Here is a 12,093-nt window from a genome sequence, read left to right on the forward strand (position 1 = left end):
CTACTCCATCAGGCGCTCTGATTTATCTGTGTACATGCAATCAGATACTTTTTTAACTGTTTTCGAACATTAAAGAAAATACCATGTAAAGATTTTCTAGAAGTGGAACTGGGATATAATCTTTCTGTTTTGGTGCAAGAGGGGAAACGAAACAATATCCTGACACGCTCTCGAACATGGTTGGTCTGTTTGGCAGGTTCAGCATTGAGCAGGGATGGCAGCTGCTGTGGCTCTGCTGCGGTCTGTTTCCTCCCAGCCAGTCCCTTCTGAGGCACACGCAGAAGTTTCTGGAGTCGCGGCGCAGAGAACCCCTTGCTTCCGACTGTCTGCAGCAGCTGCAGAGCTCTCTGAGGTTCGACCAACACACAGAACACGTCAGATACAAAACACAAAACAAGTCTGTGTAGACAGCTTTCAGGGCCAAACCGTGTACAAGCAGCTACCTTCGTACAACACTCTACTGTGGTGAGAAAAGGAAATTGTGATATTTTGAGTTTTATCAGGGAAAGCTAAACTGAGATAAAGGGCGTCTTATTCTGTATTCTTTGACAGACGAACAGTGTAACACAGAATTTGCTTGCAGTGACAAACAGTAACAGATGATCTGTGAATGCAAATGTGTTGCATCACTTTCACAGCAGGATGACCAACAGAACACAACATTTGCATGACCTTTTCTATAAATACGTCTTATTTACTGTCAGTGTCTTTAGAAATAATGATGGTAAGACACAGACTTTCACAAATAAGTAAAAGCTAAAGAGAGGTTTTTCTGTTATAAAACACCTGTATATGGGGACAAATTGCTCCTCTTTGTAAAAATAATAATTCAGGTAAGTTCTCGTAAAAAAAAATTTACACCTACTTAAATAATATTTAAGACATTTTGAAGTGGGGTTCTGTGTAAGGTTATGAACAATTAATGTCCCTCCTGTTGTAGATAGTTCTTTGAACAGCCTTTGTTTGGAGAAATATAGTTTATGTCCAACAGGACTAATAGGCCTAACGGCCAAAGTGGACTGCCCCCAACTTCAAACAGCAATGTGAAGATTTATCAAACAGTATTTGCAAGAACCGCTGTGAAACTTTGAAGATTTAAGCTGTTTTGTGATGGCAGCAATCCACTTTGGTCTTAGCTGCATGTGGACTAGCCTTTAGCTCATCAGTCCTGTCAGACTTTAACTCTATTTCTCTCAATTGAAGCTGTACAAAAAGCTATCTTCAACAGGTAAGATATCAGTTGTTCATAACTTTTACACAAAACCCCTATTCAAATTGATCAACTTATCCTTTTATTATCTGCTTAAGACGAGGCAGAAACCTGAATAATGCAGTGATGAAAGAAAAATGTTTTGAACATTTTGAAAATAAGGAACAAGCCTTTTTATGATAATTCAGAACATGTGATTAGACAGGGACTGTTTGTAGATCTCAAACTCATTTTGCCCATAAATGTAGAATATATTGTGGACGGAGAGAAAATTGGCCTTAATGGGGGGCTTGAAATACTTACAGAAATATATACACATAAAAAAACAAGCTTCAGTTCAACTAGGTTTCAGTGATAAGGGAACAAACAGCGTATGACTTAGCATTTTCTGATTGTGTCTAGGATGGATAAAAAGGTCAGAAAGCTCCCACCACACACGGTGGAGGTGGACGCCATCCAACAGAACAGCACCCAGATCTTTCATAAAATCTACTTCCCCAATGACACTGATGAGGTAGCTGCATGGACTTCTTTTTTCATATATTTTTTGTCTAATTTCATGAGAAAGAAAAAGAAAACCAGATCAAACCAGAGTAACAGAATAAAGGCTCATTAGGATTCTTCTGGTAAAAGCAGAAATTCTTCTCATTCCTTTCTAGATATTTGAGGTGGCAACCAGCACCAAGATCAAGGATCTCATCCAGAACATTTCCAGAAAACTTCACCTGGCTTCATCAGATGGCTTAAGCATTTTTGTCAAAACACAGGACAAGGTCCATTAGCCATTTGAAACAACAAGATAATAACTTCTGTAGAATCTTGGCTTCTTTATCCCACTTTTTAACCTTATTGACCATATTGATTTAACTTCAGGTTATCAGTTTGAACGACTCGGACTACTTCTTTGACAGTCTGAGGCAGATCACTGACTGGTCAAAGCAGGCCAAGAGGATTAAAGAAGGTAAAAACTCGTTATACGATTCCAAAGAGTGTGAGAAGGCCTTCCCATTTATTGGCTGTCTATATTTACCTAAAAACCTCTCTGTGTGTGTGTATTCTGCAGGTGGACCAGTGAATATAACCTACCGTGTGTTCTTCATGAGGAAGTTGTGGTTCAATGTAATCCCAGGCAGAAACACAGAGGCTGATCTTATCTTTCATTTCCCTCAGGTAGATTTGAATAAGCAGCAAACAATGTCCAGCCTCATCCAGTTTATTTGATCTCCTGCTTTGAAAAGTCTACTCTGTTCTGTTCTATAAATAAAGTCATGTCTCAGTGTTACAAATGTAAAAAGTTGGCAATCAAAAAAAATGATAAATGCATTGTAACCTGTAAATTATTTAATAGGCAACAACTTTGTTAGTCAGTTTCAAGTTCCTCAGATAACAAACATCTTTGTATCTTCCAGGAGTTACCCAAGTACCTGAGAGGCTATCACGTTTGTACTAAAGAGGAAATGATCAACATCGCAGCTCTGCTCTTCAGGGTGAAGGTCGGCAGTGACAAAAACCAGTTTGCCATGATTCCCAAGATGCTGAAGGAGCTCGTGCCCGCCGACCAAATGAAGGCCGTCTCTGAAAACGACTGGAAGAAGGTACAAGGGCCGACAAGCTAAGTAGCTTGGTGGTTTTATTTTTAATGAACCCCATAAAAATACACAAAAAACGCTGAATGTTTAGACATCTTTAAATCCTCACTGAGGCTGTAACCAACAAGCTTTTTGACAACAGCGCTAACACCAACATGCTAATGATGCTGTCACACTGTTTCGTATTGTGAAATTCTTTACCCATGGGTCAAGACATGAAGAAAGGAAGCATGTTTTGTAAATCCTTAAATCTTGTGACTTATAGCACAAATATGTAATGTTCACGAGGCGTTTCTGTTACACGTATTGTGTATGCATTGGGATGAAAACCGGGAAGGTTACAGCATGCTACAATTTAAGCATGACATATGTTATGAAGCCATGCCTTATCTTGTTGTTTCTATTGCTGTGGCGTTTTGTTCTTATGTGTTACATTGTTGGACAGTATTTCTGGTGTTCACCAGCATCATCTTTTTACAGGTCTTCCATGAGCTTTTGGTAAAGGCTGAATAGCAGTCTCCTGTCAGTATCTAACTGTCTTCTCACCCACCATCTTCTTTCAACTCCATGTTTGTGGAATGAATGACATGTAAAAAATGTTGGTCTTATATAGGAACTTATTATGTGACCAGATACAGTACACAGTCAGTATAAAAACATGCTGTGTAGATGTTGTTGGCACTCTAACAACTCCACATATAATACTGTTTACACAACAGCAACCACATGTCATTGAACAACATTGTATCTAAGCAGCATGTATGCCAAGAACACAAAGGATTAAAACATAAAGTTCAATTTAAATATGCTCTGTTTTTCCTCTAAATGTGGTATAAAACCTTATTAAATGTAGGCTAATTGTGCCAGTGCAGTTTAGGCACAAATCTCACTTTGCAAAGCCTTTGTGAATTAGCGAGATGCACAAAATCCTAATTTGTGCACATAATCCTTAGATAAATCTAGAGCTTATGTGTTTTAGTAAAGTCAAAGACCATAGTGGGGCCATGTGGAATAGAAGAATGAGATGTATCACACTCTTCATTAGACTTTTGCTTTTTGTGGCTTTTTTAATAATGAAGAAAACAAGGAATATCCCAAGACCCATATTTTGAAATGTCCATGTTATGTGAACAACATAGGCATTATATTCTTCCCATGATGCCCCTCTCTCAGTGCAGTGGGAACATGCCCTGAAGGCTGTAAGGGTCGAAGGAAAGTTATTAACCTCATTAGAACCAGGGCAAAGACTTCTCAAAAAGCAAGGGTGTTTTATCTTACCCTGACATAAATATATGTGTTTTTTTATTTATTTTCAGGGTATTGTTGCTATGTATAATAAACAAGGTGGGATGACTGTTGATGAAGCAAAAATTGCTTTTCTGAAGGCGGTTTACCGCTGGCCGACGTTTGGCTGTGCCTTTTTTGAAGTGAAGGTAGGTGCTGTGCAAAATCTTCTTTAGCTTGCTATCTAGGTTTTGTTTAGATGGGCGTTTGGTTTATCTGATGCTGTCGCCCTTTCTCAGATATTTGTATTGTGATGCACTTGCACTACCACAAACTATTAGTCGTGGAAAGAATGAGTGGTTTTTACATGTTTCTGTCAAACTTTTTTCTCAGCAAACATCAGAGCCCAAATTTCCAGATATTGTGCGAATAGCCATCAGCAAGAATGGACTCACAATCATCCACCCAAAAACTAAGGTTTGAAAAAACAACAAAAAATTCCAATTCGTAGTTCAATTTTTTTTTTTGCTCTTTACTTTTCACCTCTAACTTTTGTTTTTCTTTTATAAGGATGTTCTGGAAAATTACCCGTACAACCGTATGGCTAACTGGTGCAGTGGAAGCACCTACTTTCACATGACTATTGGCAGCTTAGTCAAGGGGAGCAAATTCCTGTGTGAAACTTCACTGGTAAGGTTTAGTTTTCAGGTAGATTCCCTGAATAGTAACTGTCTTGATCAAGATTTGCTGACATCCCAATAGCATTCATCTGAAAAAAGCTCTAAAAAAAGCTTGCAAAACGGTTCAAAATACAGCTCTAATGCTCTTGAGACGGGTCGGGGACACCCATGACAAAACTTTGATGCGTTTGAGACACTTGAGTCTTCTCTGTGACTATTCTCAGAGAAATGGTCACAAATTTTCTGAACATGTTCAAAACGCTATGCAGGATTGCTTGCTTCTGCAACCCATGAGAGAAAATCGAAAACCACCAAGAAAGTCGTAAGACGTTCTGAGTCATGAATGTCGTTCTTCAATGTTGTGGCAAACAGATAAGGGAGACAGAAAGACCCAGACCCCAATGTCTAGCAGAACATCCCAGGGATGAGACAGATCTGGGCAGAAGAAAGTGCTTGTTTAAATAAAGTTTTATTAGTAAGACATAACAACACCACCAATGTCAACATAACTGGATGGCCATATCACTTAGAGGTTATCATGACCTAACACTGAACTGTGAACAGATATGCAGTCTACAGGACAGATCTGTTACACCTTGAAATGCCTTGCTGCTGAAATGTGCTATACAAATAAAATTTGATTGATTGATTGATTGATACACCTAATGAGGCCATCTCAGAGAACCTGAATCTTATTTTTCTACAACACTAATACTCGCAGCCCAGTGACCCAGTCCCTGGATGAGAAGCTTGATCTGTTCTTTCCATTTCATTTTCATTCATTTTTTTTTTCTTTTATCTTTAAGGGCTACAAGATGGATGATCTAATAACCTCCTACGTGAACATGTACTCCAGAGAGAGAAAAGCGCAAACCAGGAACCAGCACTTCAACATGTGAAGTCTCCACAGCCAGCACTGGAAGCTGCAGGACATGTTGTACGTCTTGAAAAGAATACCCAGTTTTGTTTGTGGCGTGTAAAACAAAAAGCACTTGTCAATTTCTCATTTTTTAATTTAATGCAGGGTTCAAAAATAATTCAAAGTGAGAAAAAGCTGGGGTTTTTTGTTTTGTTTTTTGTTTTTACACATTCGCTTGAGCACTTTTTGGTATCTTTGGCCTTTTGTTTAACTTTCTGTCCAAAATCCAAACGGCCCCAAAGTGACTAAATGTAAAGCACATTTATTTGCATGCAGGATGAGTCAACACTTTGTCTGGTGGAACTGTGGTGTGCCAAAATCCCAAATTCAGCAGGGTTTTATCCATAAGTTTGCAGGTTGAAACCAAATCTCAAGAGCTATCTGAAATCATTTTTTATACAGCATTAGTTTTGTCAGTATCTAGTCAGGTCAATTTCACTTATCTGAGTACACTTGTTTCAAGTCTCCGCTGTTGTTTTGCTGTTCTCCCTTTCATGTGTGTGTTTCGCCGACTCACTCTGTGCTGAGTGTTGCTCTTTAAGGCCTAACTTTCTGTAACCCAGATCTAGATCCGTTCTGTGCTACTGCTTTTTTCAACACATGACAGGTGGCTGGTTTCAAGCCCAGCTGACACATGTTTAGTAAAGCAAACAAATCTATACTGTAGGAGGGACAGCTGAGGGAATGATTAGATAGTTTACAACAAGCCAAGTGTAAGCTTCCCAACACGCAGAAACATAATCACTGATTTATGAATTAATCACAGGGATTTCTTTGCCGGCATCAGAACATCCTTCAGCAGAGATGATTGACACCATGCTGGTTTCAGAGGCACAGCAGACAAAACATTCTCACATAAGGGTTGCAGGCAGTGGAGTTTATTTATATTTTCATGAATCCATTAAAACAATGCTATAGAGTCACATTTGGGCATAAAAGCTTTATCAAGTTGGAAAAAAAGTATTTACTATATCATTTGAATGAGTGTTGATTACTTATTAGGGTTTTAATCAGTGCGCCCCACGTGTGCCTGAAATGCTGCTTGTTCACATGCTGTTTAAATTTCATTTATGTGGACAGTTATGGCAATACTTCTTCAACTTTATTAGATTTAACCAAAGTCATAAAGGTTAAATTGACCTATTTTTAAAAGGAAACAGTTTGTAGAAGATGTTTAAACATGCATTCTTGCTTCATTTGTCTTCTTCACTGCTGTTGTTGTAACACGGTGGATCTTCAGGTAATTGGAATTGGAACGGTATGAAACTTTTAGCACAGAGGGATTTTTATGTCTTTATGCTTGGGTAGTAAACACCCAAATCCAGGGGCCCCTTCATTGAAATGTTGCCCCATACTAAGAGTGGTATTTAAAATCTCCACAGGGTACCTTTAAGGAGCATGTCTTTATAAATCACCAAAGAAAGTAATTGCTAGAATCAGTACACAACATATCCAGTAAAACCTGTGAGAAGATATTCAGTGATGCATTCCCTGTTAAGACTTGTTTACTCTTCACTAAATTTGTCAAATAAATCATTTTCACACACAAAAAAATCTGTTATTGATGTTAATTGTTCTAATTGTCATGAGGGTGTTTCTGTTTTTTCCCCCAAAATTGATTTATTTGCTAAAAAGATGTGGTACTTTTTAAAACGAACAAACAAACAAACAGTATAACTTTTACATGAACCATTCAAAATAAAAAAATAAATAACACAAGCTAAACTTTAATTAGCTTCCTTGAATGAACGTTTTGCAATTAACACTGGCATTCTCAAGGGCCTCCGAGCACCTGGGAGTGACAATTTGTTCAGATTAAAGAGATATTTTGGCCATTTCGAAGTACGTTCTTTGGAAAGTTTATGAATGTTCATGTATTGACTGTTAACGTTGATGTCTCAGCACCTAATCTGAATGCAGCCAAGGCCAGCGTGGATTGCTGTCGTCCTAAAACAACACCACTCTCCAGAATTTCATAGCAATTTGTGCAAACACTATTTTTAAACTTTTGAGATTACTGCCCATTTGCATTACACAAATATTTTCATTTTTAAACAAATTCCTGCTGGAGGAGCCCCAGACTGCTTTTGCTGGCACTATGCAACTTTCAAATAACCAAAGAGTTCTTTGAAAATGTCACTGTACTGAGAAACTGATAGTAACTAGTCTTTGGATACACTGATATGAAACTTTTTTCAAACTGAAGTAGTTTTAGGGCACAAGCATGCACATCGAAGGCATGTTTTAGCTGCAGGGTTATGAGACAGTACAGTAAACGAGCCAAATAAAGGTGGGGGAGGCGACCCAATTAGTAGCTGGCAGTAGATTAACAGTGTAGCGATGTCAAAGCGTCTTCACAGTGCTGCGCAGATAGTGGCTTCATTCAAGTCTGCAGTATATCATTTGCATCTCTATAATTCAGAGAAGAAAAAGGGTCGATGTCTCCGACGCGCAGCTGTGGAGGCCACATATGAAAGAAATATTATCCCGCTCAGCCAGAGGCTCCTTTCTCCACATCTGTGCAATGGATATGTGACTGATTATTTTGGGCATTCCAATTCAGGATGCCCCCAGGAGGCAAGAGAGCAACAAGGGCCTCTGTTTCCTCCAAGCATCCCCCCTGCTTGTGCTTGTTTTTTTTTTCTAGTCACCCTATAGAGGACAAGGGGGCCCTCCTTAGAATTTATCAGACTATCTCTAGGACTTTAGTCATAAATTTCACAATAAACAACAGTTCATCCTCTATCTATCAGTGAGGGGGTGGGAGTTCATGTTAAAGGCTCTTGGTGTAGCACCAGCCTGGTTTCCATGGAGTCATGCCCCACAACTTATTGAGACTGAGGCATGCCATTCTTCTCCCCGCCGCTGAAATGCGCCGCTTATTATGACTCAAGCTATTGTGGAGTGCACAAGTGGCTCTCAGAGGAGAAGGGGATGGAGAAAAAGAGTGTGGTGTCAAGGTTCAAATGAAAGGCTCTCATCGGGGCTCCCTTTCTGTTATCAAATTTGTTGAGGGACAAAAAGAGCTCCAGTCTCATTCCTCGGGACATGCTGACGGAGAGAGAAGGGGTTATAGGACAGCATTCTTCATGTCAGAGCACAAGTTCTTCTACAGAGTTGCAGATAAACTCTCTGTCTTCACTTGGCTCCACAAACACCTCCCTGCTCCTGCTCCGATTGTTGTTCTCTTCGCTTGTGAGCAGCCAAACCTTTCCTCTGCAGAGCTCCGGTGAGTCTTCTCTTTCTCATATCTTACCATGTTTTTGTGTTAATTTTACCAACTCTGTTTTTAAGACAGGGATGTACAAGAGTGTGAAGTTCTATAAGGGGGGGCAGGGAATTACTCAAGGACAACTGTTCCCAGTTGTAGTTAATATTTGTCAAGTATAACCATTTTTTTTACATCTTACTCTCTTCAAACTTCATAAAAACTCTCATTTTCTTTTTGGTTTTGAAGTTAAAACCATCTATCATCAGTTTTTAAAGATCAAATACTAGATTTTATATTTATTCTGCTCTGGTTTTTGCAGACATTACAGTTGTCAGTTTTGTTCAGGACCAGTGCCAGGATGCCGGGGTACTACCCTGATGAAAGCAAATTTCAGGATTGTTTCTCTCTAGATTTATCCCTCAAAGAGATGTATTTATGGATGCTTTTCCATTCAGTTGTTCTGCACCTGGTTTGTTATTCCTGCTGGAGCTGGAGCTCTTTTCTTTAAGGGGACTCAGAATCTGAGTTAGGCTGAGAATCGCCTTTGGCTGCATGTCTCACATCACTTGCTGAAAGGACCCACACTGTTACATCTGGCTGACTCCTAATGGATCAAAAAGCGAACTGGTGAAAGGGGAGATTAAATCCCATCAGACAAAGGCAACCCTCCCTATTTTTTGTGTTTTTTCATTGTGTTTTCTGGGTTGGTCAGTCATCTATGATGTATTAAAAAACACCCCCTCAGCTCTAGAAATGACTTTTGAAAAAGCAGGTTTATTAGTCACACATGTTACAGTATTGATGTTGGCTCCACCACAAATATCAAAGCAAGAGCTAAAAAGATAAACCTCATCTTGATTTAATTTAAACTTGTTTTTCAAAACACACTGATGTCCAGCTAAAACAAAAGAAAAAGAGAAGCGATAAATAGGAAAAGAGGAGTGAATAGTTGGACTTTGCCAGCGTTGGACAACCGAGTGTGTGGTCCTTTAGGTGTGTCCAAATAGCTGGAAACATTTTTCAATCTAAGAGGGAATGTTGGAAGATGAATTGGTCAATTTTAATCGTGTTTTAAAAATGTACAACATGTGCTAAACTATTATATTACTGTATTGCTGTTTCTGTGAGAACAATAATAGATAATAGATAGATAATAAAACTGCACTGAGCTTTTGTGGCAGCAGCTCAACTTCTGATAAGGATGTTAATAAAGTATTTTATATGACCGCACTTACCACAAATCAGCTATCAGCCCATTTATGAATCTTCTAATTCCTTGTTGGTTTCACTATGGATTATGTAATGTCTGCAAAGTGTTCAATTTCATACATTTACTGTACTTCATTATTTGGATCACTGAAATAGAAATATACTGATATAGCTAACCACAGCGCAGTCTAGGCTAGCAAAGGAAGACTTTGGGCCGCCATCTTGGAAGGTGCTACATGGCATCAGCCTTGTTACTGCCAGCATGACATCAGACTATAAATATTTGAGGGAAAAGCTATACTAAGCCAAGAAGTCTAATGTTTTGCTATTAATTGTTATAATTATCAGATCCTGCACTTCGGAGAAGGTAGTATTGCTTTTTTTTTTCTTTGGAAATACCAGTGTAGCACGCTGTATTAACTTAACAATGGTTGCTCTCTTAGACTGGACTGCTATATTTACTGTAAAGCAGGGTACTGACATATACCAGCTAACTGTGCATTTATCATCATATTAGTAAAATATTTTCTTAAAAAATAGCCATCAGTCTAACAACCTGTTTCATAAATTTTATCAGTAAAATCTATATGGTAAAAAGTGGTGTATAGGCTAAACAACAGCTTAGTTATCAAAAACCTTTTATCATATGTTTCATTGTAATTCATTATCTAATGCCTAAAACACACTATAATTTTGTGCGGAGAAACTGTTGGGGCTTTCAGCTCCACATCCCGAGTACACAGACTCTGTCTCCAAAAATGCAACATAGCAGTGCCCTTAAGTCAGATATTGCTGGGTTCATTTTTGAATAACAGAAGAAAGTGGAGCTTCTTTAGCCATCATTTTTATGTTGATTATCTGTATAATAAATTGCCGCACATCTGTCATGTCTACATAAAAAGCTCATTTAAGCTTTTTGTGGGGCTTCGTATGAGAAAGCTTTTAGAAAACCTTTAGCTAACATCTGCCCAACATCTTGTTTCTTTATTGCTAATTGTGTGTTCATGTGTATACTCATAGAATTTATGAGACATCCAGTTTGTTCACAAATCCTACTTCCCTTTTTTATCAATATTTTTGGTAGAATTTAACTCTAACAAAGTTTTTGTAAAATAATTTAAAATAAACAATACTGGGTTCTAGGACGTTTGATGTACAAATAGTTGGCTAACAGGCTAACTTCTTGACTTTACACAGTCAAATGTATTCTTACACTAATTTTCCTTTTCAATACATCGCAAAGTTAGAAATATTTTAAGATACTTTGCAAACCACTGCGTGGCAACAAACCTGGTAACATGAATTAGGACAAGCTAAAAAACATTAGCTACAGTGTATTATTTGTTATCTGATGAGGCCAACAAGAAAGATATATTTATTTAGGCTCATGTGTGAAAGTATAAGTTTTCTGCACTTTCATGACAAAGCTGCAGACAGCACATTATCAGAGAATTACTAAGTGATGTGTAACTTTTATTACAAACCCAGATAAAATATTTGCTGCATGCTAGACTGCTGAGCCAGTTAAGTTGCAAAGGAAGGAGAGAAGAGCTAATGACTTGGTCTGACTTCCTGTACTTTGTAGAGGAAGTCTAATGGTCAGAATGAAGCAATTATGTTCTCTGAGGGCACACTGACCAGGGACACTGCCATCCATTGTTACCTTGTAAAACTGGCACAACAACAAAAACTCACCCTGCCTGGTGTCTGTTTTGTGTGTTTTGAGTAGTCTGGACTGGTAAAGTTTCCTGTCACTGAGGTGGTTTACTCTCAGAATACTAACAATGAACTATTTTTTATAATCAAAAGTTCTTGACTCAAACCACTCAGAAGCCTGTAATACTTCCTATATGTTCTGTAAACAAGCATGCTTTACACAGTCTTACAAAAACAACAAAAGGTGAAATGCTGGTGTAGATTCTCAGTCATCCAGGCCATGGTAAATTCAAAAAAAGTTAAAAAACAAAAACAACTGGACTTCTATTCTGTAGCTGAAGACGTTTCGCTTCTCATCCGAGGAGCTTTCTCAATTCAGAAATAGAGAGTGTGGA

General features: G+C 38.4%; 2 protein-coding genes across 2 annotated transcripts in view; both read left to right on the forward strand.

Moving 5' to 3' along the window:
* Nucleotides 1-7,305, forward strand: part of LOC108240210 (unconventional myosin-VIIa) — a 28,034-nt gene extending 20,729 nt beyond the window's left edge. The window contains exons 39-48 of the mRNA XM_017423510.3: nt 197-352; nt 1,613-1,724; nt 1,870-1,983; nt 2,084-2,171; nt 2,274-2,380; nt 2,620-2,805; nt 4,116-4,232; nt 4,417-4,500; nt 4,594-4,713; nt 5,510-7,305. Of these exons, the coding sequence (XP_017278999.1) occupies nt 197-352; nt 1,613-1,724; nt 1,870-1,983; nt 2,084-2,171; nt 2,274-2,380; nt 2,620-2,805; nt 4,116-4,232; nt 4,417-4,500; nt 4,594-4,713; nt 5,510-5,602 (1,177 nt within the window). The 3' untranslated portion in view covers nt 5,603-7,305. The remainder of the gene's footprint in view (nt 1-196; nt 353-1,612; nt 1,725-1,869; nt 1,984-2,083; nt 2,172-2,273; nt 2,381-2,619; nt 2,806-4,115; nt 4,233-4,416; nt 4,501-4,593; nt 4,714-5,509) is intronic.
* Nucleotides 7,306-8,540: 1,235 nt separating this feature from the next.
* Nucleotides 8,541-12,093, forward strand: part of gpr17 (G protein-coupled receptor 17) — a 7,105-nt gene continuing 3,552 nt past the window's right edge. The window contains exon 1 of the mRNA XM_017423392.3: nt 8,541-8,851. Coding sequence (XP_017278881.2) covers nt 8,671-8,851 — 181 coding nt within the window. The 5' untranslated portion in view covers nt 8,541-8,670. The remainder of the gene's footprint in view (nt 8,852-12,093) is intronic.

The sequence above is a fragment of the Kryptolebias marmoratus genome, linkage group LG24, assembly GCF_001649575.2.
Source record: "Kryptolebias marmoratus isolate JLee-2015 linkage group LG24, ASM164957v2, whole genome shotgun sequence".
Lineage (NCBI taxonomy): Eukaryota > Metazoa > Chordata > Actinopteri > Cyprinodontiformes > Rivulidae > Kryptolebias > Kryptolebias marmoratus.